This window comes from Podarcis cretensis, assembly GCF_951804945.1.
Source record: "Podarcis cretensis genome assembly, chromosome: 8".
Taxonomy (NCBI): domain Eukaryota; kingdom Metazoa; phylum Chordata; class Lepidosauria; order Squamata; family Lacertidae; genus Podarcis; species Podarcis cretensis.
The window spans coordinates 6,230,579-6,254,966 of NC_137177.1; the positions used below are offsets into that span (position 1 = coordinate 6,230,579).

At 47.5% G+C, this 24,388-nt stretch overlaps 1 protein-coding gene across 4 annotated transcripts in view; it reads left to right on the plus strand.

Annotated features, from left to right (window-relative positions):
- SPRED3 (sprouty related EVH1 domain containing 3) overlaps nucleotides 1–20,272 on the plus strand; it is a 38,163-nt gene extending 17,891 nt beyond the window's left edge. For all 4 annotated transcript variants that reach the window (XM_079985616.1, XM_079985617.1, XM_079985619.1 and 1 more), the window contains exons 2-6: nucleotides 9,801–9,972; nucleotides 12,120–12,288; nucleotides 14,131–14,198; nucleotides 18,230–18,391; nucleotides 19,281–20,272. In XM_079985616.1, coding sequence (XP_079841742.1) covers nucleotides 9,805–9,972; nucleotides 12,120–12,288; nucleotides 14,131–14,198; nucleotides 18,230–18,391; nucleotides 19,281–19,997 — 1,284 coding nt within the window. In that variant the 5' untranslated portion in view covers nucleotides 9,801–9,804 and the 3' untranslated portion in view covers nucleotides 19,998–20,272. The remainder of the gene's footprint in view (nucleotides 1–9,800; nucleotides 9,973–12,119; nucleotides 12,289–14,130; nucleotides 14,199–18,229; nucleotides 18,392–19,280) is intronic.
- Nucleotides 20,273–24,388: the final 4,116 nt, after the last annotated feature.

A 24,388-nucleotide genomic window follows, 5' to 3' on the forward strand; every position in this document is an offset into this window, starting at 1 on the left:
ATTAGGGAAAATGTAAAGAAATATACAATAATAAGAGTACATTCATTTTTAAGAAAGGAATATACAAGGGGATAGACAGGAAGTCTAGCGTGTTGGTATGTATATGATTTTGAGGGAAAATTTTTTCTTTGTTTTTCTTTGTTTTTTCTTTTTTTATTTCTTTTTTGTTCTAGGTATATAAAATTTGTATATAATTTTTGTACAGTGGTACCTCGGGTTAAGTACTTAATTCGTTCTGGAGGTTCGTTCTTAACCTGAAACTGTTCTTAACCTGAAGCACCACTTTAGCTAATGGGGCCTCCTGCTGCCGCTGTACCGCTGCTGCGCGATTTCTGTTCTCATCCTGAAGCAAAGTTCTTAATCTGAGGTAATATTTCTGGTTTAGCGGAGTCTGTAACCTGAAGTGTATGTAACCTGAAGCGTATGTAATCCAAGGTACCACTGTATACATGTTGGAAATTATATTACAGTGGTACCTCAAGTTACATACGCTTCAGGTTACATACGCTTCAGGTTACAGACTCTGCTAACCCAGAAATAGTGCTTCAGGTTAAGAACTTTGCTCCAGGTTGAGAACAGAAATTGTGCTCCGGCGGTGCAGCGGCAGCAGGAGGCCCCATTAGCTAAAGTGGTGCTTCAGGTTAAGAACAGCTTCAGGTTAAGTACGGACCTCCAGAACGAATTAAGTTCTTAACCCGAGGTACCACTGTATAGTAAGTCCTGTAATGTAATATGATAATGTTTACCGATGTAATATAAGAATGTTAACAAATCAATAAAATGCAAATTCAACCCAAAAAAAGGAAGAGGGAGCAAGCTCTGGAGGGTAGGACTCGAACCCAAGGCTTGAAGAAATATCAGGGAGAGCTTTCTGACAGTAACAGCTGTTCCGACAGTGGAAGGTGGGAGGTTGTGGCAGGGGGTTGGACTAGATGACCACAGAGGTCCCTCCCAACTCTACAATCCTATCATTCTACGATCAGGCAGGCACAGCCACTGCACTCTTTTCGGGGCCAGCTCAAAAAGATTTTAGCCTATCCAGACAAGGTAGAAAGTTGACGTGTGTTTTCATCGGGTTGCAGCTTATTGTCCATTTTAATTATTATTTTTAAACATTGGAAATTGTTGTTTTTACTGGTAATGTCCTTGTTTCGCTCCTTTGGGTAAACCGCTTTGTATATATATAATTTTTAATTTTTTTTTTAACATATCATTTTCAACAGTAATTAAACGTATTTTACATCTTATTCAAATTTTTGACTTCCATCAATCCTGTCTGAAAATTTTCCAATCTAATCTCTCAGTATGCATTTCTTATCTTCCCTATTACATTTCAAACTCATAACCAATATCTCTATCTCTTTCTACTTTGTAACACTTCGTATATTTCTCCTTACAAAACTTCTTGTAGTCCTACTAGCATAATTTGTTGATTACAGTTGCTCGTCAAATAATTCATATACTTCTTCTAATCTTCTGTAAATCTCTGGTCCCGCCAGTCTTCTTTCATCAGAATTTCTTCTTGTTTCCATTTCTGGGCTAACAATACTCTTGCCGCTGTTGTTGCATATAAGAACAATTTAACATCTTGCCTATTATACCAAGTAAAATATACCAAGTATATTTACTTGGTATAATACCAAGTAAAAATGCTTCTGTTTTTTTTAAATTTATATTTCAACATCTTTTTCATCTCATTGTATATCATTTCCCAGAAGTTCTTTACTTTTTTTACATTCCCACCACATGTGATAAAATGTTCCTTCTTTTTCTTTACATTTCCAACATTTATTATTTGTCTTATACATTTTAGCTAATTTCACTGGTGTAATATACCAGCTATATATCCTTTTCATCATACAGTGGTGCCCCGCAAGACGAATGCCTCACAAGACGAAAAACTCACTAGACGAAAGGGTTTTGCGTTTTTCGAGGCGCTTCGCAAGACGAAAACGTCTTGCGAGTCTTGCGAGTTTTTTCCCTTCCCCCCCTTTTTCTAAGCCGCTAATAGCCGCTAAGCCGCTAAGCCTTTAATAGCCGCTAAGCCGCTAATAGTGCTAATCCGCTAAGCCGCTAATAGGGATGCTTCGCAAGACGAAAAAACCGCAAGACGAAGAGACTCACGGAACTAATTAATTTCGTCTTGCAAGGCACCACTGTATTCTCTTTCAAATCATTACAGGCTTATCGTCCATTTTAATGATTATTTTTAAATGTTTGAAATCGTTTTTACTGGTAATCTCCTTGTTTCGCTCCTTTGGGTAAACCGCTTTGTGGAATGAATAAATGCTCCTTCCAGGGAGTTTGTTGTGGTGATTAGACCCACAATACAGGTGAAAGGGACGCAGGTGGCGCTGTGGGTTAAAGCCTCAGCGCCTAGGGCTTGCCGATCGAAAGGTCGGCGGTTCGTATCCCTGCGGCGGGGTGCGCTCCCGCTGCTCGGTCCCAGTGGCCATGATCTTCGTTTTTTTGATGTTGAGCTTCAGACCATATTTTGCGCTCTCCTCTTTCACACTCATTAAAAGGTTATTTAATTCCTCCTCACTTTCTGCCATCATTGTTGTGTCATCTGCATATCTGAGGTTGTTGATATTTCTTCCGGCGATCTTAATTCCGGCTTGGGATTCATCCAGCCCAGCCTTTCGCATGATGAATTCTGCATATAAGTTAAATAAGCAGGGAGACAATATACAGCCTTGCCGCACTCCTTTCCTAATTTTGAACCAATCAGTTGTTCCATATCCAGTTCTAACTGTAGCTTCTTTTCCCACATAGAGATTTCTCAGGAGACAGATGAGGTGATCAGGCACTCCCATTTCTTTAAGAACTTGCCATAGTTTGCTGTGGTCGACACAGTCAAAGGCTTTTGCATAGTCAATGAAGCAGAAGTAGATGTCTTTCTGGAACTCTCTAGCTTTCTCCATAATCCAGCGCATGTTTGCAATTTGGTCTCTGGTTCCTCTGCCCCTTCGAAATCCAGCTTGCACTTCTGGGAGTTCTCGGTCCACATACTGCTTAAGCCTGCCTTGTAGAATTTTAAGCATAACCTTGCTAGCATGTGAAATGAGTGCAATTGTGCGGTAGTTGGAGCATTCTTTGGCACTGCCCTTCTTTGGCGATCAGCCTTCTTGATGGTCCAGCTCTCACTTCCATACATCACTACTGGGAAAACCAGAGCTTGAACTATACGGACCTTTGTCGGCAAGGTGATGTCTCTGCTTTTTAAGATGCTGTCTAGGTTTGTCATTGCTTTTCTCAGAAGCTGAGCTACGAAGTGCCTATTGCAAATTCTGCATTTGCCTTCAGCACACTTCGTGGCCTGATTCTGTGCATCAACGCGAGCCAAACTCTCATCCTCAGAGTTCCTCCTCATGACATGTAGCTTGGAAGGGGAATGACTCTGACCTACATTACAGGGCCGTTCTCACGGTTACAACCGTTTACTTCAGGCATTTTGAATCATCTAAAACAGGGGTCAGCCAACTTTTTCAGCAGGGGGCCGGTTCACTGTCCCTCAGACCTTGCGGGGGGCCAGACTATATTTTTTGGGGGGAGAATGAACGAATTCCTATGCCCCACAAATAACCCAGAGATGCATTTTAAATAAAAGCACATTCTCCTCATGTAAAAACACCAGGCAGGCCCCACAAATAATCCAGAGATGCGTTTTAAATAAAGGGACACATTTTACTTGTGTAAAAACACACTGATTCCCGAACTGTCCACAGGCCAGATTGAGAAGGCGATTGGGCCGGATCCGGCCCCCGGGTCTTAGGTTGCCTGCCCATGATCTAAAAACACGACACTCTCTTTTTATTATTATTAAAGATTTTATTGATTTACAAAAGTGTGTGCAATGTCTCTCTCTCGTATTTTTTTCCCCCTTGTAACATTTTTACAAATCAGTTTCATTTGTTGAAGGGAAGATAATTCAGGGTGAGAGACGGGAAGAAGAAAGGTTTATCTCACTGGGGAGAGCAGAGAGGATCCACCTGTTTTCCTGTGGGAAAAGCTATACATTTAAAGAGGACTCTCCGTTCCCCTTTCTTTTGCTGTTTCTGTTTGTATTTGTGTGGCTATTCCCTCCCCCCCACAGGTGGAATAAATAAAGACAACGGACACAGAGTTTTAGGTTAATGGGCGAAAATGGCCACAACTTTATTGATTACAGGAAAGAAGGGTATTGGCTTTAGGCATTGGCCCTAACCGACTATCCGGTCTGACCGGGAAGGGTTAAACACCAACAGGGGGAGCCACCCGAGATGCATATCCCTAGGCGCTCCCCGAGGGGTTACCGCTCGGGGGCGCGCTTTAGGCCCTAGCCTCCGTAGGTTTCGGACGAGGCGTCGCCCCTTGGAGTCCTTTAACGAACTACCCTTCAAGCATTGGGCGAGGTGATGGCGTTCCTCCCCCCCAACCTCATCTGCATGATAATACCCCGGCCAATGCCTACCGCCAAAACCGAGGGAGTTGTGACGATTTGCTACGAGGTAGGCGAAAAAACCAAGTGGCTCACAAAACCAGCCAATTAGCCAAATGGAAAAACTCCTACCAGGCCCCTTGCGGCGACCAGCCGAAGCCCATAGCAAGGTCAGTGGCAAAACCTAAAGGGCGGGTGGGTGGGAAACTGCGTCGTCTCCAGGGAAGAAAGGGGGTGAGCCAGGGGCTGCCCTGACCTTAAGTGGCCCTACGAAGGCCCGCCCTTGCCGCCAGCCGATTGGCTGGCGCCACAGGGTATGCTAATTGGGTGAATCCCTGTCTCCCGCGAGGCTGACGCCAGCCTCGCGAGAGCGAGTGTGGGCAGGGTCGTGATCCCACAACCCCCCCTCCTCCTGAAGATTGGAAGGGGCATTAGATTAGTTTCTTTCATTATGCTTATTGCATTGCATTGCATTATGAAAAAGCTTTAATGCAATCTTATGAAATCATCAGCAACATCACACCTCTTTGCCCTGGTTTTTGGCACTTGGAAGGGTATATTTTTCAGACTCAGGTTTCAACCTTCCAACATTCTGACTTCACCCCCCAAAGGGGCTCTCTTCCCGAGACAGATGGATGTCAACCAACCAACCTTACAGGGTGGATTTGATTTAAATCAAATCAATTTTAATCACAATTTAAATCACTAGTCGGTAAGACTTGATTTAAATCTTTTTTTTTTTTTTTTTTACAGAAAGACTCATTCTTGCTGGTATACTCTTAATATTTACAACCAGATAAAGGTTTCATTTTTAGAATAACAATTTTTTCAGAGTAGTTTTTACAGTTATATCAAAAATTACTGATTTGGCTATATGATTAGAAATACATAGACAGACAAATATGAAATTATGGTGAGATTAATAATAAGTTAACTGTTTATATTTGGAAAACTTTTCTGCTGTACTTTATTGAAAGGAGACAAATAATCATTCCCTTAATAACAATTTAAACAATTTATTTAACTAAAACAGTAACATTATAGCATATGTATCCATGGTTGTTAACTGAGGTGGTTAAACAATTTTTATTTTTAAAAAAACTTGGACTGAGTTTTAGCACACATGAAAAACATAAAACAAATCCTTATTTCCTGATGAATAGCTGCTGGACTATAATGTAACTTAAATAGAAAACTATATTTAGAAAGATTTTTTTTCCACCAAAAGCATTTTACGTATTTTAAAAATCCAATTTAAATTTTTAAAAATCCTATTTTTAATTTTTTTTTTATAGAAAAAATACTTTTATTTTTATCCACTCTGCATTATGTCTGTAATTGCACGTTTTTAAATATTGCATTTCAATGTTGTTTTGCATGCAATGTTGTTGTCAGGGAACTGCCATCGGAGCCAGAGGGAGAGGGAGGGCTCCAGAGGGATTACGGAGAGCGTCCCAGGAGGGAGAGAAGCAGCCCAGCTATTGGGGAAGGAAATCAGTGTAGCACCAGTGGAGAAGGGGGGCAGATGGGGGAATCGGCGAGGGGGCTCCATGACTCCTCTCCGGAGACCAGCGGGGAGAGCACGGGTCCTCCGCTGCCCACACCCTCCCTGCGCAGAAGGCTTCCGCGCAGGGAGAGTAGGCGGAGACTAGGCGTCAAAGAGCTTCTTTGCTGGAAGAAGTTCAAGAAACGCCCACTGACGGATTCTGCCAGCGACTGAGACAGCCACGGGTGAGTGGCTGTCCGGACAGAATAGGGTTCACCCAGGTAACTCAGCCAGGTGTGGCGACGACTTACGCACGAGCAACCCCTAGAACCATTACAGTTGTCTTGCAATGTTGCCACATACCCTGCGACCTTAGGGTGAAGGGCAGGTAATAGATGACATCCATCTTTCTCGGGAGACAGTGGAAGTGTGCACCTTTGGTGGTGAAGTCAAACCGTTGGAGAGTTACAGCACCTGCTGTGGCTGTAGAGACCGATACAGGAGAGACATGTTTTGTGTCAGCTGGGGCAGAGGAAGGCGTCCGGTTGTGCTGCTGCAGATGCACCTAGGCGTTCCTTCTCTCTGCCCTCCTCCTAGGAGCATAGCTGTCAACTGTCCCTTATTTGGCGGGAAAGTCCCTTATCCCAGCACTGCGTCCCGCTGCTGTCCCTTATTGATGATGTCCCGTAAATTTCCCGGGTTTCAAAGGAAGCAGCTCCTCTCCCTCCCTCCCTGCCGGCCAGGGAGGAGGGAGGCTCCAACTGTGTTGCTTGGCTGCATTGCTCACCCAATAAGGAGTCTAAGAATGACTGGGGGGGTGGAGCTTGCATGCCTTGTGCTGATCAAATCGGCCGCGTTGCCTGGGGACTCGCCTTTGCTCAGCGCTTCCCAGCGGAGAGGTGACGGTGGTTTTCCTTGCTGCATCCCCTTTGCCGGGTTGCTGCGCTGTGGGAACCACCGCTTGAGGCTTCGTTTGGCTGCTGGCTCGGCTTTCTGCCTTTGGCTCGGAGGGGCTCAGAAGTCGAACATACCTGTGCTGGGAAAATCCCTTACTTTGGCTGCTGGTCCCTTATTTTCAAATCTGTAAGTTGACAGCTATGCCTAGGAGTCCTTAAACAACAACAACAAATCATAATAAATTGGTTTGTGTGTGAGAGAGAGAGAGCGGAGGACCGTTTTCTCCCATGGCACGCAATGCTTCTGGGGCCACTTGGGGGGATTCAAGGCAGCTCCTCCCTGATTGCTCTTCCTCTTTGCCCTCTTCCTCCCCCCCCCCTTTTTAAAAATGCTTTAGATAATTAGAAGTTACTTGGAAGTATCAAATAGGTTTAGGATTAGAATAAGAATGAATTGTAAAGCATTAAGGATTAGAATACTAATAAAAGAGAAGAGGATAGTAAATTGAAGGAGTTAATTTTATTGGAAATATGATTTTGGAGAAGTATTACAAGGTGATTCAATGAAATTCAGTTAGGGGGGATTTGAGGAAGTCAACTAACGATGAAAGTTAAACTAGGTCTTAGAAGTAATAAGTGTTTTTAATTTTTTTCCTCTTTTTTTCCTTTAGTATTGTAATGTGTTTTCTTCTGTGTGTTTTGTATGTTATTTCTGTTATAAATGTGGGAAATTAATAAAAAATGTGAAAAAAATTTAATATGCTTTATTAATTTACCAGTAAAATCAACAGTAACAATCCATAATCAAAACAGGAAAAAAAAATGAAAAATAAAAACACAGCAAAAAAGATGAAGAAAAAACACAAAACCCAAATATTTTTCCAACATACAAACTCATTTCAAGACTACAAACCGTATTTTAAAGAATCTGTACATAAGATTCCTGGGAAGAATTTACCTTCGTATTTATAGTTTTCTACTTTTCACATTCTTTCTGTTCCTCTACCTCTTTTCCCAGTTCGTATGCTTCTCTTACTATTACGTAATCTGTATTGAATTATTGAACTGAACAAGCTTTCCCTTATATCTGTGAATTTAATCAAGGAGCAGCCAAAGGGTGTTGTTGCTGGAACCATGTTTTGTTTTTGTTATTTTATGTAAAATTGTAATTTATTTCCCTCCCAAGTACAGTGGTACCTTGGGTTACATACGCTTCAGGTTACAGACTCCGCTAACCCAGAAATAGTACCTTGGGTTAAGAACTTTGCTTCAGGATAAGAGCAGAAATTGTGCTCCGGCAGCGCGGCGGCAGCAGGAGGCCCCATTAGCTAAAGTGGTGCTTCAGGTTAAGAACAGTTTCAGGTTGAGAACGGACCTCCAGAACGAATTAAGTACTTAACCTGAGTTACCACTGTATCCAGAATAGCCCATCAATAAACAAATTAACAAAATGATGTTCATGTGGAAGTACAGTGGTGCCCCGCAAGACGAATGCCTCGCAAGACGAATTTCCCTATGGGCTTGCTTCGCAAGACAAAATGTCTTGCGAGTTTTTCCGACTTTTTTCCCCTCCCCCCCCTTTTTCTAAGCCACTAAGCCGCTTATCTGCTTATCCGCTAAGCTGATAAGCCGCTAATAGCGCTAATCCGCTAAGCCGTCAATGGGCTTGTTTCGCAAGACGAAAAAACCGCTAGATGAAGAGAATAGCGGAACGGATTCTTTTCGTCTTGCGAGGCACCACTGTAAAGGATAAGGCGGTCCGATTACACGAAAGGAAACCTAGAAGTCCTGTTCATGGGATAGTGTTAACAGCATGTTGCTGGCCTTGTCAACTCCTACATTTGGATTTTAAAAAAAGTTTTACTTAACCATTTGACGAAGTAAGAACTTTGGAAAGATGCTGTCCAAAATGACACTCATGTATTTACAAACCACAGGGACCAAAGGGAAAAAAAAAGATTAAAAATAAAAACACAGAGAATTTATGAAAATATAGGTTTCCTATTTCCACCCTACAGGAGGGAACCATGTTTTGTCAGATACTGTATTTTTCGCTCTATTAGACTCACCAGAAGATTGGATGCACCTAGTTTTTAGGGGAGGAAAACAAGAAATAAGAAGCCTCCTGAGCGAAGAGGGAGCGCTACCCCTGAAGCCAGGAGAGCAAGCGGGATCGGTGCGCACTGATCCCTCTTGCCCTCCTGTCTTCAGCGAAAGCAAGCCTACTGGCTTTTTCCTCCCGCAAGAGCGCGGCTCTTGGGGGCTTTTCTGGGAGGTGGCTCTGTCCCTTCCCCCACCGCCCACAAAAGCCAGGGATAGCTGCGCGAAGCCTCCGCAGGGCAGCGGGATGAAGGCTCCCCACTCCTCTGCGGAGACTTCATCCCATGGCTAAGCCAGAAGCTAGAACAGCCAGTGAGATCCTGAGGGAGCCTTCATCCCCTGCCTGGGAAAGACTGCACACGGCTAAGGCTCCCCCAAGAGCCGCGCTCCCTTTAAAGAGCGCACAGAGTGTGTGTGCGGTTCTTGGGGACTTTTCCCGAGGAGTTAGAAGGGCAGCCCTTCTCCCTCCTCGGGGAAAAGCCCCCAAGAGCCGCACACACGCTCCACGCGGCCAGTGGCGTAGCGTGGGGGGTGCAGGGGGGGCCCGGCCGCACCGGGCGCAACATCTGGGGGGGGGCGCGCTCACACTTGCAGCTCTCTGCCCCTGCTAAAATCCACGGGTTAGGGGGCGCAAATTACTTGCCTTGCCCCGGGTGCTGACAACCCATGCTACGCCACTGCACGCGGCTCTTTAAAGGGAGCGCTGAGCAGAGCCTCCCGCCTGCATTCGCTCCGTAAGACGCACACACATTTCCCCTTAATTTTTAGGAGGGGGAAAGTGCGTCTTATAGAGTGAAAAATATGGTAGTTTTCAAAACGGCCCCGTTCTTGTTTAACCTCGTCTCCAGAGTGGTTCCTTCTGAATTCTTCTATCTCTTTGCCCTCCTTTCTTCCCCAGTTACATGGTTCGGGTGCGGGCTGTGGTGATGACCCGAGACGACTCAAGCGGGGGTTGGGTGCCCATGGGCGGCGGCGGCCTGAGCCACGTCACCATCTGCAAAGTCCGGCGCCCAGAGGAAGGGCGGCGTCGCCAGTACCTGATCAGCGGGGAGCGCCTGCGGGACCAAACGGTGAGATCGACAGGGGTTTTATTCGGGGAGAAGAGGGGGTTCGCGACGTGCAGCTGGCGGGAAGGGAAAGAGGAGGTTACAAACAGAAGAGCCCACCATTGAAATAAATTCAGCAAAAGGGCTTCGGTTTAACCTTCGATGCCTCCCTTTCCATGGAGGCATAGGTTGCAGACACAGTGTTATGTACTGAGTTCAATAGGATCCAAAAAGCAGCAGTCTGATTAGTCCTAGAACAATAGGATTCGGAATGCAGCAGTCTGATTGGTCCTAGAACAATCGGATCCAAAACGCAGCAGTCTGATTGGTCCTAGAACAATAGGATCCAGAATGCAGCAGTCTGATTGGTCCTAGAACAATAGGATTGAGAATGCAGCAGTCTGATTGGTCCTAGAACAATAGGATCCAGAATGCAGCAGTCTGATTGGTCCAAGAACAATAGGATCCAGAATGCAGCAGTCTGATTGGTCCTAGAACAATAGGATCCAGAATGCAGCAGTCTGATTGGTCCTAGAACAATAGGATTCAGAATGCAGCAGTCTGATTGGTCCTAGAACAATAGGATTCAGAATGCAGCAGTCTGATTGGTCCTAGAACAATAGGATCCAGAATGCAGCAGTCTGATTGGTCCTAGAACAATAGGATCCAGAATGCAGCAGTCTGATTGATCCTAGAACAATAGGATCCAGAATGCAGCAGTCTGATTGGTCCTAAAACAATAGGATTCAGAATGCAGCAGTCTGATTGGTCCTAGAACAATGCAGCAGTCTGATTGGTCCGCAGGAGCCACCCAATCCAGCTCCAGGTGGAAGTGAATCCACAACCTGATTGGCCTACAGGAGAATCCCAGAATTAGCCAATCACGTGCAGCCCATTGTGTAAATAATGTATATAAAGCAGATATTTTGGGGGAGCTTCCATTCCTCCTCACCACTATGAGCTGAATAAAGAGCATGAAATCCACTCTCGACTCAGAGTATATTTCACACAGCAAAGGTGGCATTTTTCCACCTCCGCCGTATTAAGCAGTTGGTCCCTTACCTTTCTCGCCCTGATCTGGCCACAGTGATCCATGCAACAGTCACCTCCAAGCTTGATTATTGTAACTCGCTCTATGCGGGGCTGCCCTTGAAGCTGACCCAGAAACTTCAGCGGGTGCAGAATGTAGCCCATGGACCTCAGGTTGCTGACCCCTGCTCTACAGCATATACAGAAACCTCCTTTTTGACTGTTGAGCCCACTGTTGGTCTCGTCTACCTTTGGATTGCCCTCCCATCAGATGTCAAGGAAATAAACAACTATTGGACTTTTAGAAGACATCTGAAGGCAGCCCAGTTTAGGGAAGTTTTGAATGTTTGATGTTTTGTCATGTTTTTAATATTCTGTTGGGAGTCGCCCAAAGTGGCTGGGGAAACCCAGCCAGATGGACGGGGTATAAATAAATTATTATTATTATTATTATTATTATTATTATTATTATTAATCTGCCAGAGTCTGTCTGTGCATGCAGGGAAGTCCCTAACTCACTGAGGCTTTGAGACCCATTGGCTACCCTCACCTGGTTTAGCCTCCCTGCTGAAGATGTTCCCAGGGTGTGACCGCTGTCGCATGTTGACAGCTTCTAGGAGCCACAGGTGAGACCTGAGTGCAGGGTGGGGACCAAAGTACCCCAGAATGAGCACGACGTGTCCTCCCCTTAGAGGTAGTATTCCTCTAACACCCAATACACCCCTCTAGGAACAGTAGCTCTGTGAAACCATCCCACCCACTGAAAGGGGCAAAGCCAAAGGGCTGGCAAAAACCAAATGCTTTTTTGTCCCCTCAAGATCTGGCACCAGGTGAGCCTTCCCAGGGAGAGCATTCCACAAGCGAGGTGCCACCACTAAAAAGGCCTGCTGTCATGTCGCCGCCCTCAGAACCTCCAGCGGAAGTGGCACACAGAATAGGGCCTTCGGTGGCAAATTGCGGGTTGCGAGGTCCTGCTATCTTTGTTTGGCGAGGATCTTTTGCTTACAGGGTCACAGCCTCCCACTTCAAGGGGCAGGGCAGATGCAGATTTGGGGTGAATCCAGCCCTTTCTCCCCTCTCTCCCAGCCTTTGACCTCAGGTGGCGGCTGTTTCCCCTTAACCTCCTTCTTTCCCTATGGCAGACCATCTTGGAGTGTGCTCTGAAGAGGGACCTCGTCTACAACAAGGTGAACCCCATTTTCCACCACTGGAAAGTCGGAGACAACAAGTTTGGCCTCACTTTCCAGAGCCCTGCCGATGCCGTGGCCTTCGAGAGAGGGGTGCAAGCTGCCCTGGAGGAGATTGCTGAAGGTGAGGGGGCAGTATGGTGGGTGGACAAGGTGACTTGCAGAGTCAGGAGCATCAGTGCTGCTTGCCAGGTTTCTCACACTGTGCACTCACCCCGTGCTTTTCAACATCTACGTGCAGCCACTGGGAGAGATCATCAGGGGCTTTGGGCTGGGTGTTCATCAATATGCGGATGATACCCAGCTCTACCTATTTCTTTTTTAAAAAATAATTAAAAAATTTCAACACAATAATTTTAACAAAAATGCATCATCCATCCTTTTACTATTAAAACTCTTGCCGCTGTTGTCGCTTACATAAACTAATTAATTTCTTTGGCAGGTCTTTTCCCACAATCCCCAATAAGAAATGTTAAATGAAACATTTTCTTTAACTCATTATATATCATTTCCCAAAACATTTTAATTTTGCTACACTCCCACCACATATGATAAAAAGTCCCTTCTTTTTCCTTACATTTCCAACACGAATATGAGCCAAGCTCTAACTCTCTTTCAAATCAGAACCAGTGAAGGTCCTGTGTGAGTGCCTGGAGGTGATTGGAGGATGGATGGCAGCTAACAGATTGAGGTTGAATCCTGACAAGACAGAAGTACTGTTTTGGGGGGACAGGGGGCGGGCTGGTGTGGAGGACTCCCTGGTCCTGAATGGGGTAACAGTGTCCCTGAAGGACCAGGTGCGCAGCCTGGGAGTCATTCTGGACTCACAGCTGTCCATGGAGGCGCAGGCCAATTCTGTGTCCAGGGCAGCTGTTTATCATCTCCATCTGGTACGCAGGATGAGACCCTACCTGCCCGCAGACTGTCTCGCCAGAATGGTGCATGCTCTGGTTATCTCCCGCTTGGACTACTGCAATGCGCTCTACGTGGGGCTACCTTTGAAGGTGACCCGGAAACTACAACTAATCCAGAATGCGGCAGCTAGACTGGTGACTGGGAGCGGCCGCCGAGACCACATAACACCGGTCTTGAAAGAGCTACATTGGCTCCCAGTACATTTCCGAGCACAATTCAAAGTGTTGGTGCTGACCTTTAAGGCCCTAAACGGCCTTAAAGGTATACCTGAAGGAGCATCTCCACCCCCCATCATTCAGCCTGGACACTGAGGTCCAAATTGATTTTTAATTTAAATCACTAGTCGGTAAGACTTGATTTAAATCCTTTTTTTTTTTTTTTACAGAAAGATTCATTTTTGCTGGTATAATTTTAATATTTACAACCAGATGAAGGTTTCATTTTCAGAATAACAAAGTTTCAGAGTAGTTTTTACAGTTATCTCAAAAATTACTGATTTGGCTATACGATTAGAAATACATAGACAAATAATTATGAAATTATGGCGAGGTTTAATAAGTTAACTGTTTATATTTGGAAAACTTTTCTGCTGTACTTTTTTGGAAAGAGAAAAATAATCATTTCCTTAATAACAATTTATTTAACTAAAACAATAACATTGTAGCATATGTATCCATGTTTGTTAACTGAGGTGGTTAGCAACAAACGTAAGCACACCTGAAAAACTTAAAACAAACGATTATTTCCTGATGAATAGGCTTTGGGCTGTAATGTAACTTAAATAGTAAACCATCTTTAGAAAGAGATTTTTTCCTCCAAAAGTATTTTATTTTAAAAATCCAATTTAATTTTTTTTAATTGATTTTTTTTATAAAAAAAATGTTGTTTTTTTAAAAAAAATGATTTTTAAAAAATCATTTATTTTTATCCATCCTGCTCTAGAGTGCATGGTACTATTTCCAGCCTAGCTGAAGCTTTGCTGTTTAAAATGGGTGTGTGTGTGTGTGTTTTTGGTGGCGTAACTTTTACCCCTCTGTTTTCATTCTCTCAGGTTCCCTCTCGCCTTCCTCTGCCTCCTCCTCTCAGGACGACGCTGACGGGACAGACGAAGCTCTTGCCGTAAGCAGTTTCCTGACATTTCACGTGCGGCGCCTCTGAGTGTGTGCAGAGCGCCTTACTCCCTTGGCAGGAATTATACAATCACAGAATTGTCAAGTTGCAAGGGACCCTGAGGGTCATCTAGCCCAACCCTGGGCAATGCAGGGATATTTTGCCCAACGTGGGGCTCGAACCCACAACCCTGAGATTAAGAGCCTCGTGCTCTACCAACCGAACTTATCCCAGCAGCTCTTCCACCAAAAACACCAAAGGGTTGCTTCCCAATGTTCGTCAGGCCCTTTGAAATTAACGGGCAGGGCTAGCTTAGCTCCATTAGTTTCACTGGGTCTACTCTGTATCTAATTTAGTTGGGTGAAACCCAAAATCTGCACAAGCGAGTGCTTGCTGCACAAGATGGACCTGATCCTGCACAGCTCTTCTTTTGATCTCATGAACATCCCAGGAAATCCCAGAATGCATGTTTTGGTTTGGTTAATAATAATATATTTATATTTGGTGTTAGCTCAGGGCGGCTAACACCAAATATAAAAGCAATTGATTGAAATACAGCTTAAAAAACAAGTTTAAAATACAACATTAAAGCATTAAAATGCAGCCTCATTTCAGTGGAAACTCAATCAAAAACTTTTTTGGGGATAAAAACGTCAAGTCTTCACCAAGGCTAACTATCCAGACTGGTCCTACATGGGCCAGAAAAAAGCCAGGGAAGTCCCCAAATAGGAGTTCCATCACAGAAGAAGAAAGGAAAAAGGAAGAGGGGGAGGGAATCAAACTGAATCAAGATTCTTTCCCTCACGATTACCAACAAAGGGTTTGCAGGGCATGTCCGTTGCCTGCTGAAAATTTGGAAAGCCGGTTTTTTTGGGGGGGTGGGGAAGGGGGCTGACTCTAATGCCCACTAGGCCAGATGGACAGAAAGCCATGAAACACATTGGGTGCGCTTGGACCGCTCACTCACTCTCTCTCCACCCAGCCTTACCTCACAGGGTTGTCAAGACGATAAAATGGGGAGGAAGAGAACCCACATACCCCCCACCTTGAGTGTCCCAAAGTTGCAGTGTGTGCTGGTCCCAAGGGTTAACCATGGGGCGAGTTCTGAGTCCAGTCCGAGGTCGAGGGTGCAGTATGGAGACTGTCCGTCAAAGCTGAAGCAGGGTCCAAGGCAGGGAGTCGGGTGAGGTCAGGAACTCTGGCAGAAGAGCAGGACAGGGTTCAGACAGGAACTAGCAACCAACAATGTTGCTCCCACAACCTGGGACTGGGGCTGGCTGGCTTTTATCTGCCCTGAGGCATAGGGCGGCCCCTATCCTCAGGTGATTCGCGTCTCCTGGCCTGGAGGCGAGCACTCCTCCTGCGGGTACTCAGTTCCCTTCGCCTCTCTGCCCTGAGCCTCTGCAGCTCAGGAGAGGCTGGAGGGTTACCGGACCCAGAGGCAACCTCACCTTCCCCTGATGGGGCTGAGAGTGGAGCACCTGCAGGCAATGGGTCCTCCATCGCCTCAGGAGCCAGAGCAGACTCAGCTGATGCCTGCACCTGAGGATCCAGCACAGGTGAGGACCCTTCAGGCTCAGGCCCCAGCCCCGGCTCAGCTGGTTCTGGAGGCGGGGAATCCTGTGCAGGCGGGGATCCCTCAGGTTCAGCCTCCGAGTCCAAATCCCAGGCCACCACACAGTGTAATGCAACGGATTAAAATAAATGACTGAAGTTTTGCACACCCTGCGTGCCTCTTGACGGGGACTGAGCTTTTGGGCTTCAGAAACGGGCGTCTAACCTGAGCCGCAGTATGGCTGCAAGGCACCTCCATGCCAGTAGGGGCACTGTGGGCCAGGCAGCCGGGAGGAGAAGCCAATGTCTGGGCCAGGGGTCAGCAAACTTTTTCAGCAGGGGGCCGGTCCACTGTCCCTCAGACCTTGTGGGGGGCCAGACTATATTTTGAAAGAAAAGAAAAAATGCCCCACAATCAATCAATCAATCAATCTTTATTATAGTCCAGAGACCCAGCAAATCGTTACAAAGCAATACACAATTCATACAGCCTACCTCCAGGTTAAACAAGCATTTTGTTCAGAATATAGGCATCATTGGTTCTTGCAACCACCGATAAAAACTTTGCCACTGCTAATGTTCTAGCGTTTGTCTGGTCTTCCAATAGGAACCTGATATAGTGAGCCTATGATTTTCCCGGGAAAGGTACCAGGAAGGGTAATGTCAGTTCAGCCCTGGCTTGCTCATATTTTGCACAGTGCAACAAAATATGTTTTATGGAATCGATGTCTTGAGCACACGAGTAAAGTCTGTCCTGGTAGGGAACTCCTCTCAACCTGCCATCCAACACTGCAGAAGAAAAGACGTTTAGTCTGGCTTTGGTGAAAAGCCTTCGATAGTTTGGTACTGTCAGGTTTTTAATGTAAGATGTTAACTTAAAAACATGCCCATATTGTACTCCTACTGCCAGCGGACTACAGACTGCGTGTGATCGAGATCGCAAGTCACTGTGTGCATTATCCCATAATCTTTGCTTTAACATCTTTTGGGCGCCTTCATAACCCAGGTAATATTGGTGAGAGACCAATAGAGGTGGCTTTTTTAGCCATGGTTTTCTGCCATTTGCTGACAAATTCCTCATTGGTCAGGTGTTGGTACAAAACCTTCCCTTGATCAAACACTGAAATCCTGAGCCAATGTTTTAGGGCAGCCCACCACGCTTTAGTTGAAATTGGGCATTCACCAGCTTCAAACAGAAGTATGGAGTTGGGGACACAGTTGGGTACCTGCAGCAGAGATCGTAGAAATTTTGCCTGAAAGCCATCTAGCTTTGGCAGGTCCCCATTACACCAGACATTTGCAGCATACAGGAGTTGGGAAACGGGTTTTGCGTTGAAAACCCTTAAGGGGTTGCCCCACAAATAACCCAGAGATGCATTTTAAATAAAAGGGCACATTTTGTTGAGATGCATCCAAGAATATGGGGGCAATTGGCAGGCCCCCAGCTGGCTCCAGCCCACCGGTCGGCAGCCGGGCGATCTCCAGTCCTTGGTTCAGCATGTAACTGCGACTCGAGCTTCAGAAACCTTCAGAAGCTGAGCATGCAAGCCAACAGAGAATCAAACTCTTCGCAACAGAAGGGCAGATAGAGGCTGTGTAAAGCGTATTTACAGGCATTTTATTCAGCATCAGGACAAAGGGCAAAACATGTCTTCTCCCCTTCGTGTCCAAGCAAAAAGCATAAGCAAAAGCTATACACAAACGGAAGTTCCCAGCAAGCTGTGCCAGAATGTAAACAGGCACATGACACACAACAGCCTGTTCCTCTTAAGGTGGAACGGAATATCTTAACACATTCTTGTTGTTGTTGTTGTTGTTGTTGTTGTTTAGTTGTTTAGTTGTGTCCGACTCTTCGTGACCCGCTGGACCAGAGCAGTCCAGGCACTTTTGTCTTCCACTGCCTCCCGCAGTTTGATCAAACTCATGCTGGTAGCTTTAAGAAACTATCCAACCATCTCGTCCTCTGTCGTCCCCTTCTCCTTGTGCCCTCCATCTTTCCCAACATCAGGGTCTTTTCTAGGGAGCCTTCTCTTCTCATGAGGTGGCCAAAGTCTTGGAGCCTCAGCTTCAGGATCTGTCCTTCCAGTGAGCACTCAGGGCTGATTTCCTTCAGAATGGATCGGTTTGATCTTCTTGCAGTCCATGGGACTCTCAAGAGTCTCCTCCAGCAACAGAATTCAAAAGCATCAATTCTTCGGCGATCAGCAACTCTCCACTATGACCTGTTCATCTTGGGTGCCTGCTTGGCATAGTTCATAGCTTCTCTGAGTTATTCAAGCCCCTTCACCACGGCAAGGCAGTGACCCATGAAGGGGTAATACATTCTACTCATGTAAAAACATGCTGATTCCCGGACCGTTCACGGGCCGGATTGAGAAGGTGATTGGGCCGGATTGAGAAGGTACCCCTGGGCCTTAGTTTGCCTCCCCATGGCCTGGACCAAGGGGTAGTGTGGGACTCTGCCAACTCTCTTTGTCTCTTTCTAGGTCCACACGGACAGCGAGTCCTCGTCGAACAGCCGCAAGGAAATGCTGCCCAAACCCATCACCATCGTCACCAGTGAGTCCTCCTCCAGCTGCTACTTGCGGTCCCCGGTCTCTGAAGAGTTCTCCTTCAGCACGGCGCAGGGAGCAACGTCGAGCGGACCGGTATGTGTCTGGGGCCGGGGTTGTCTCTGGGGCTTCTGGGTTATCGGATGTGGTTATTTTGAGAAGCCCTTGCTGCTGTGGGGAGTACTCTTCAAACTATTTATTTATGTAATTACAGTGGTACCTCGGGTTAAGAACTTAATTCGCTCTGGAGGTCTGTTCTTAACCTGAAGTACCACTTTAACTAATGGGGCCTCCCACTGCCACCGCATTGCCGGAGCACAATTTCTGTTCTCCTCCTGAAGCAAAGTTCTTAACCTGAAGCACTATTTCTGGGTTAGCGGACTCTGTAACCTGAAGCGTATGTACAGTGGTGCCCTGCAAGACGAACGCCTCGCAAGATGGAAAACCCGCTAGACGAAAGGGTTTTCCGTTTTGGAGGCACTTCGCTAAACGAATTTCTCTATGGGGTTGCTTCGCAAGACGAAAAAATCTTGCGAGTTCCCGCGGTTTTTTTCCGCTTCCCCCCCCTTTCCTAAGCCGCTAAGCCGCTTGTCAGCTGTTCCGCTGATAAGCCGCTTAACAGCTGATCGCTAAAAGCCGCTAGACCGCTAATAGCGCTAATCCGCTAAGCCGTCAATGGGCTTGCTTCGCAAGACGAAAAAACCGCTAGACGAAGAGAATCGCGGAACGGATTCTTTTCGTCTTGCGAGGCACCACTGTAACCTGAAGTGTATGTAACCCGAGGTACCACTGTAAAAAACATTTGGTGGGGCACTCACAAATTTTGATCCTGAAAATGTGGCCCAGGGGAAAACAGTTTGAGAGCCACATGCTTTTTGGGATTTTGCATTTTAAGTGCTATTGGCGGTACCGCTTTGCTGGCTTTCTCCGCCCTGCTTCAGCTGTGTGATGACCACACCTGTGTCCTTTCTGCCCCCTTCTGCAGGTGCAGCCCCAGACCTTGCAGCAGCTGATGCTCCCTGACGAAGAGGAGCTGGAGAGCATCACCCCTTGCAAAGAGCTCTGGGTAACCAAAGGCTACGAGGACTACCGCCGGGCGGTGGTTCAGAAGCGGCAGATGGACCCGGACAAAATCGACATGTGCGTCCACTTCGAGAAGGGAGGCGGCGGCGGCGGCAAGTCTCCGCGGGAGAAAGAGTACTGCTTGCCCCCCGGGGCCGAAGGGCGGCTCAAGGACCCCAAGGCCTCTCCGTCTTGCCACATCCACGGCGCCCCCTCGCCGCCGCGGCACAAGCCCCTGAAGGAGCAGCAGCAGCAGCAGGCGCCCCCCGGCGCGCCGGGCGTGGAGGAGGACACGGTGCCCTCCCGCTGCGTCTACTGCCGGGACGTCTTTAACCACGAGGAGAATGGGCGCGGGCAGTGCCAGGACGCCCCTGACCCCATCGGCCGCTGCGTCTACCAGTTCACCTGCATGTGGTGTGCGGAGAGCATGCTGTACCACTGCATGTCGGACTCCGAAGGAGAGTACTCGGACCCCTGCTCCTGCGACACCGGGCACCCGCACTTCTGCATCCGCTGGATGGCCCTCGTCACCCTCTCCCTCGTCGTCCCCTGCATGTGCTGCTACCTGCCCCTCCACGCCTGCCACACGTGCGGCGAGCACTGCGGCTGCTGCGGCGGCAGGCACAAGGCGGTGCGGTGAGGAAGCCCCCGGAGGGGTTCGGCGCAGGGCACAAGGGTTTTGGCCGCCGAGGCGGCAGGCAGCTTGCCGATAAATCCGGAGGTTTGCTTAACAGGGGCCTGCTCCTCCCCGGTTCCCTCTCCTTTTCCCTGCTCTTCTTAGGACACTTTAGGGGGGAAAGGGGGTGTGTGCGTTGTGTCCCCAGGCTGGCTGGCGGAATCCCGTTTCGTTTGTGCCCTCTCTCTTTTTGGGAACCCTTTTTTTCCGCAGCGTGTGGCGTGGTAAAGTAGGGGAAATGGATGGCGACATCTCGCCCGCTCGGTGGTTGGGTGCTGTTCTGCAGAAGGTAGCTGGTTTGGTGGGACTTCTTTCGGGTGTTAAAACAACAACACATGGGGACTTAAGGAAAGAAAAGGAACTGCTTTAATATGGAAGAGAGAAGTGAATGAAGACCCTGTAAGAAAAGGGACTGGTATCTGCCTGCTGATTCTCAGACTGCCCCCCATTTTCGTAGATGAGTGGTACCTGCAACTTCCTTGAAATCAGCCCCGTGTTTGCAGAACTGCTACGGATTTTGAGGTGGGAAGAGGCAGGCCTAGGCAGTTTTGATTCCACCAAGCCAGAGGCAGCCCACCCCCTGCGTATTTGGAGTGGGGGGCCACTCCCAGCTGCTCAACAACAACACTTCCTTTACCCATTTTCATGTAGGGTTCCATAAACGGCAGGCGAGGCTGGATTCAGCTTGGAGAGGGATGTGGTTTGAGGGCAGCTGAACTTTCGTCTTCTTCTTCGCCACTGTCACCCCCAGAACCCACTCCCAATCACTTAGTATGAGCTAAACACACACACACACACACACACACACACACAAAATCTATGTCCTTATAGGTTGTTTTGACCTATGATGGTTGAGCTGGTTGAGGCTGATGGAAGCTGTCGTCCAAAACATCTGAAAGGCTCTTCAGGTTAGCAAAGGCTGGCTTATGGCATCTATATTCATAACAACAACAATTTATTATTTACAGTATATGCTGCCCATCTGACTGGATTACCCCAGCCACTCTGGGCAGCTTCCAACAAAATATTAAAAACGTAATAAAGCACCAGACATTAAAAACTTCCCGTTACAGGGCTGCCTTCAGGTGTCTTCTAAAAGCCAGGTGTTTATTTCCTTGACATCTGATGGGAGGGTGTTCCACAGGGAGGGCGCCACTACCGAGAAGGCCCTCTGTCTGGTTCCCTGCAACCTCACTTGTTACAGTGAGGGAACTGCCAGAAAACCCTCGGCGCTAGATCTCAGTGTCCGGGCTGAGCGATGGGGGTGGAGACGCTCCTTCAGGTATACAGGGTCGAGGCCGTTTAGGGCTTTAAAGGTCAGCACCAACACTTTGAATTGTGCTTGGAAATGTCCTGGGAGATTTCTCTCCTGTGGGAGAGGCTTGCTTTGCTGGGCCCCAGCTTGCAGTGAAACTCTTTTTTTTTCAGGGAGCAGATTTCAGAGGCAGCCCGACTTTCCTGCCTCAGATCTCTTGTTTCTAAAGGAGCAGATGGAAAACCAGGACCCCATTTCCCTTCAGGCTCAGCCAGTGTGGCCAGGAATGATAGGAGTTGTTGTCCAGTAACATCTGGAGGGCTCCGGCCTTTGCCCTTGCTCTAGGCAGCATTGGCCAAACTTGCTGCCATTTGACTACAACTCCCATCATCCATGACCACTGGTCCTTCTAGCTAAGGATGATGGGAGTTGTAGTCCAGCAACAGCTGGGGCACCCACATTTGAGAAACACGGCTAGCGCGATTCTTCAAAACAACAGCTCACAACTGAGCCCCAGCCCGGAGTTTGGTCTGACACCCTGGCTTCTCACTTCAGGCCGTGTTTGGCTTGGTGGGTCACGCCGGACGCCGCAAAAGCAGTGCAGAGGGCCGAGGTCAGTGGGAGAGCACCTGTTCGGCAGGCAAAAGATCCCAGGTTCAGTCCCTGGCACCTCCCAAGTATGAAGCCGTTCCCAAAACCCTGGGGAGCCACTGGCAGTCAGTGTAAATGCTAGAGAGATTGATGGTCTGGTGATATAAGACAGCTTCCCTGGAGCCTGTGGAAACTGGTAGGGCAGAAAGCAGGGAGCTCAACAGTAGGGGGCGCCAGAGCCAAAGACAGGCAGAGGCAGCTAACTCTAGTTTTGACCTCCCTGCTGTGTTCTACAAGGGCAACCCTGAGGCTGAGGAAATGCTTTTAAGTGATAATTGTAGGAAGCTGGAGGGCAGGCCGAAGTTTGGGGCAGTGCCCATCACTGCCCTAATTGGCCAACCTCCAACAGGCAGCTTCCTAGGGTCCCCCTAAGCTGTACCACTCAAGCCAGGGGACAAATGTAAAAGGTAAAGGGACCCCTGACCTTAATGGTCCAGTCGTGGCCAACTCTGGGGTTGCAGCGCTTATCTTGCTTTATTGGCCGAGGGAGCCGGCGTACAGCTTCCGGGTCATGTGGCCAGCAAGACTAAGCCGCTTCTGGTGAACCAGAGCAGCGACAGAAACGCCGTTTACCTTCCCACCGGAGCGGTACCTATTTATCTACTTGCACTTTGACGTGCTTTCGAACTGCTAGGTGGGCAGGAGCAGGGACCATGCAACGGGAGCTCACCCCGTTGCAGGGATTCGAACCGCCAACCTCCTGATCGGCAAGTCCTAGGCTCTGTGGTTTAACCCACAGCGCCACCCGCGTCCCAAATGAGCTATAGGCAAAACCCCAAGGAGGCGCAGCCGTTTGCTGAAAGAGTGACTGGGGCAATCCAGCCAGATGGGCGACGTATAAAAATTAAATTATGATTATCCTAAGCATGGGCGGAGGTGGTAGCCCTGCCTTATGTTTATCCTTGGCTGCCCTGGTTGCTGAGTGTTGACCCAGCCGAGCTGTCCTGGAGCTGCCAGCCTCAGTGTACGTAGTTTGGTTGGCACTTCCGGTATCCATACCAGATAGTAGCTAATGCCTAGTAGAGGGCTGGTGCGGTTTGAAGGCAGGAGTTAAAAAATAGAGAGAGAAATAACTCCTGTACCTCCATCACTGCCTTGGTTCTGAAAATTAGGGGTGTTTTCTCAGTGCTTTATCCATTCTCTCCCTTTCCGCAAAGTCACCAGTTTTTCACTGTGCTCTCTGGGCCTTTAGTTCCAGTTTTACAAAGTTTTAAGGGGGGAAACATGGAGTCATGTGGACTAGATGCGTGGAACGCCAGCTGCCAGGACAGAGCTGATCAGGGCTTTTCAGATGTCCAAAGATATCACTCTGGCATCTCTCCATCTTTCTCCCTCCGTTGCTCGGCTTTTCAGCGTCTCTGCCGAGCCCCGCCAGTGCCACCTCCTCCCAATCCTTGCAAAAATAAAAATCGATTGGCCCAAATTTTTAAACGGATGGGATTATGCAAAATAACCCAGGGTATGCAGATGTCAGCCATTTGCGTCATTTCTTTCAAGGACGAAATGTGGATTTCCTTTGTGCAGAACTTGAGTGTGGGTGGTTGCTTCGAGATTTTGGCCCAGAAACTACATTGCTGTGTTAGAAGCCCAGGCAAACCAAGGATCTGCACTCAGATCTTTTTTAGCTTCTCAACAATCAGATCTAGACCTGGTTGTTGTTGGTTTTTTTTTAAAAAAAAGAAAATATTTGGGAAAATTCCCCAAATCTGTTAATTGCTGGTTTTCTTCAACTGGAAATTAAAGGGGAGGAATACTGTCATTTTGAAAGCATATTCCCGTTTTTACATTTCCACTGCAGAAACTGATGAGGGGAATCAAAAGACTTGACCCGAGTAATCTGCATTTCAGGGTTGGATGAGATGAACTTTCTGGGTCCCTTCCCAGCAGGCCCGTCTTACCCATTGAGGCTAGTGGCGCAGGGCACTAGGGCGCCAGGCAGGAGTCCGGGGAACACTGAACGAGCGCGCTGAGTGAGCGAGGCTGCATGCGTTGCTCCCGCCGAATGTCAGCTCGGTTTTTCCCCTTTTAGCCTGTGTTGTAAACAAAAATCTGCCCTTTTCCCTTATGGGGTATCCAAGAGCCCATATAGAGTCCTTACATGGGTTCCCTATTGATAGGAGAGAATAACAGAGGCCAACCAGAGAATATTGAGAAGCAAAGCAGCTAGTAAGCTTGATATTTATTGATCTGTTGCAATAGGGTGCTCCCCTCACATGCAGGAGAGAGGAGGAACCCAGAAAAAACGGCATGCAAGGCCTTATAAAGGCTTTTGAAATTGCCACCCTGTAGATCAAGACCACCCCCAGAAACATCATACATACAGCACAGAAGGGGTGTAACCTAAGACCACCCCTCAGATACATCACACCTACATCACAGAAAAGGCAGTCTTAAAACAGAAATTTGAATGTTGTTTATCTCCTGTCTGGCAGGTTACTTGATTGGATAG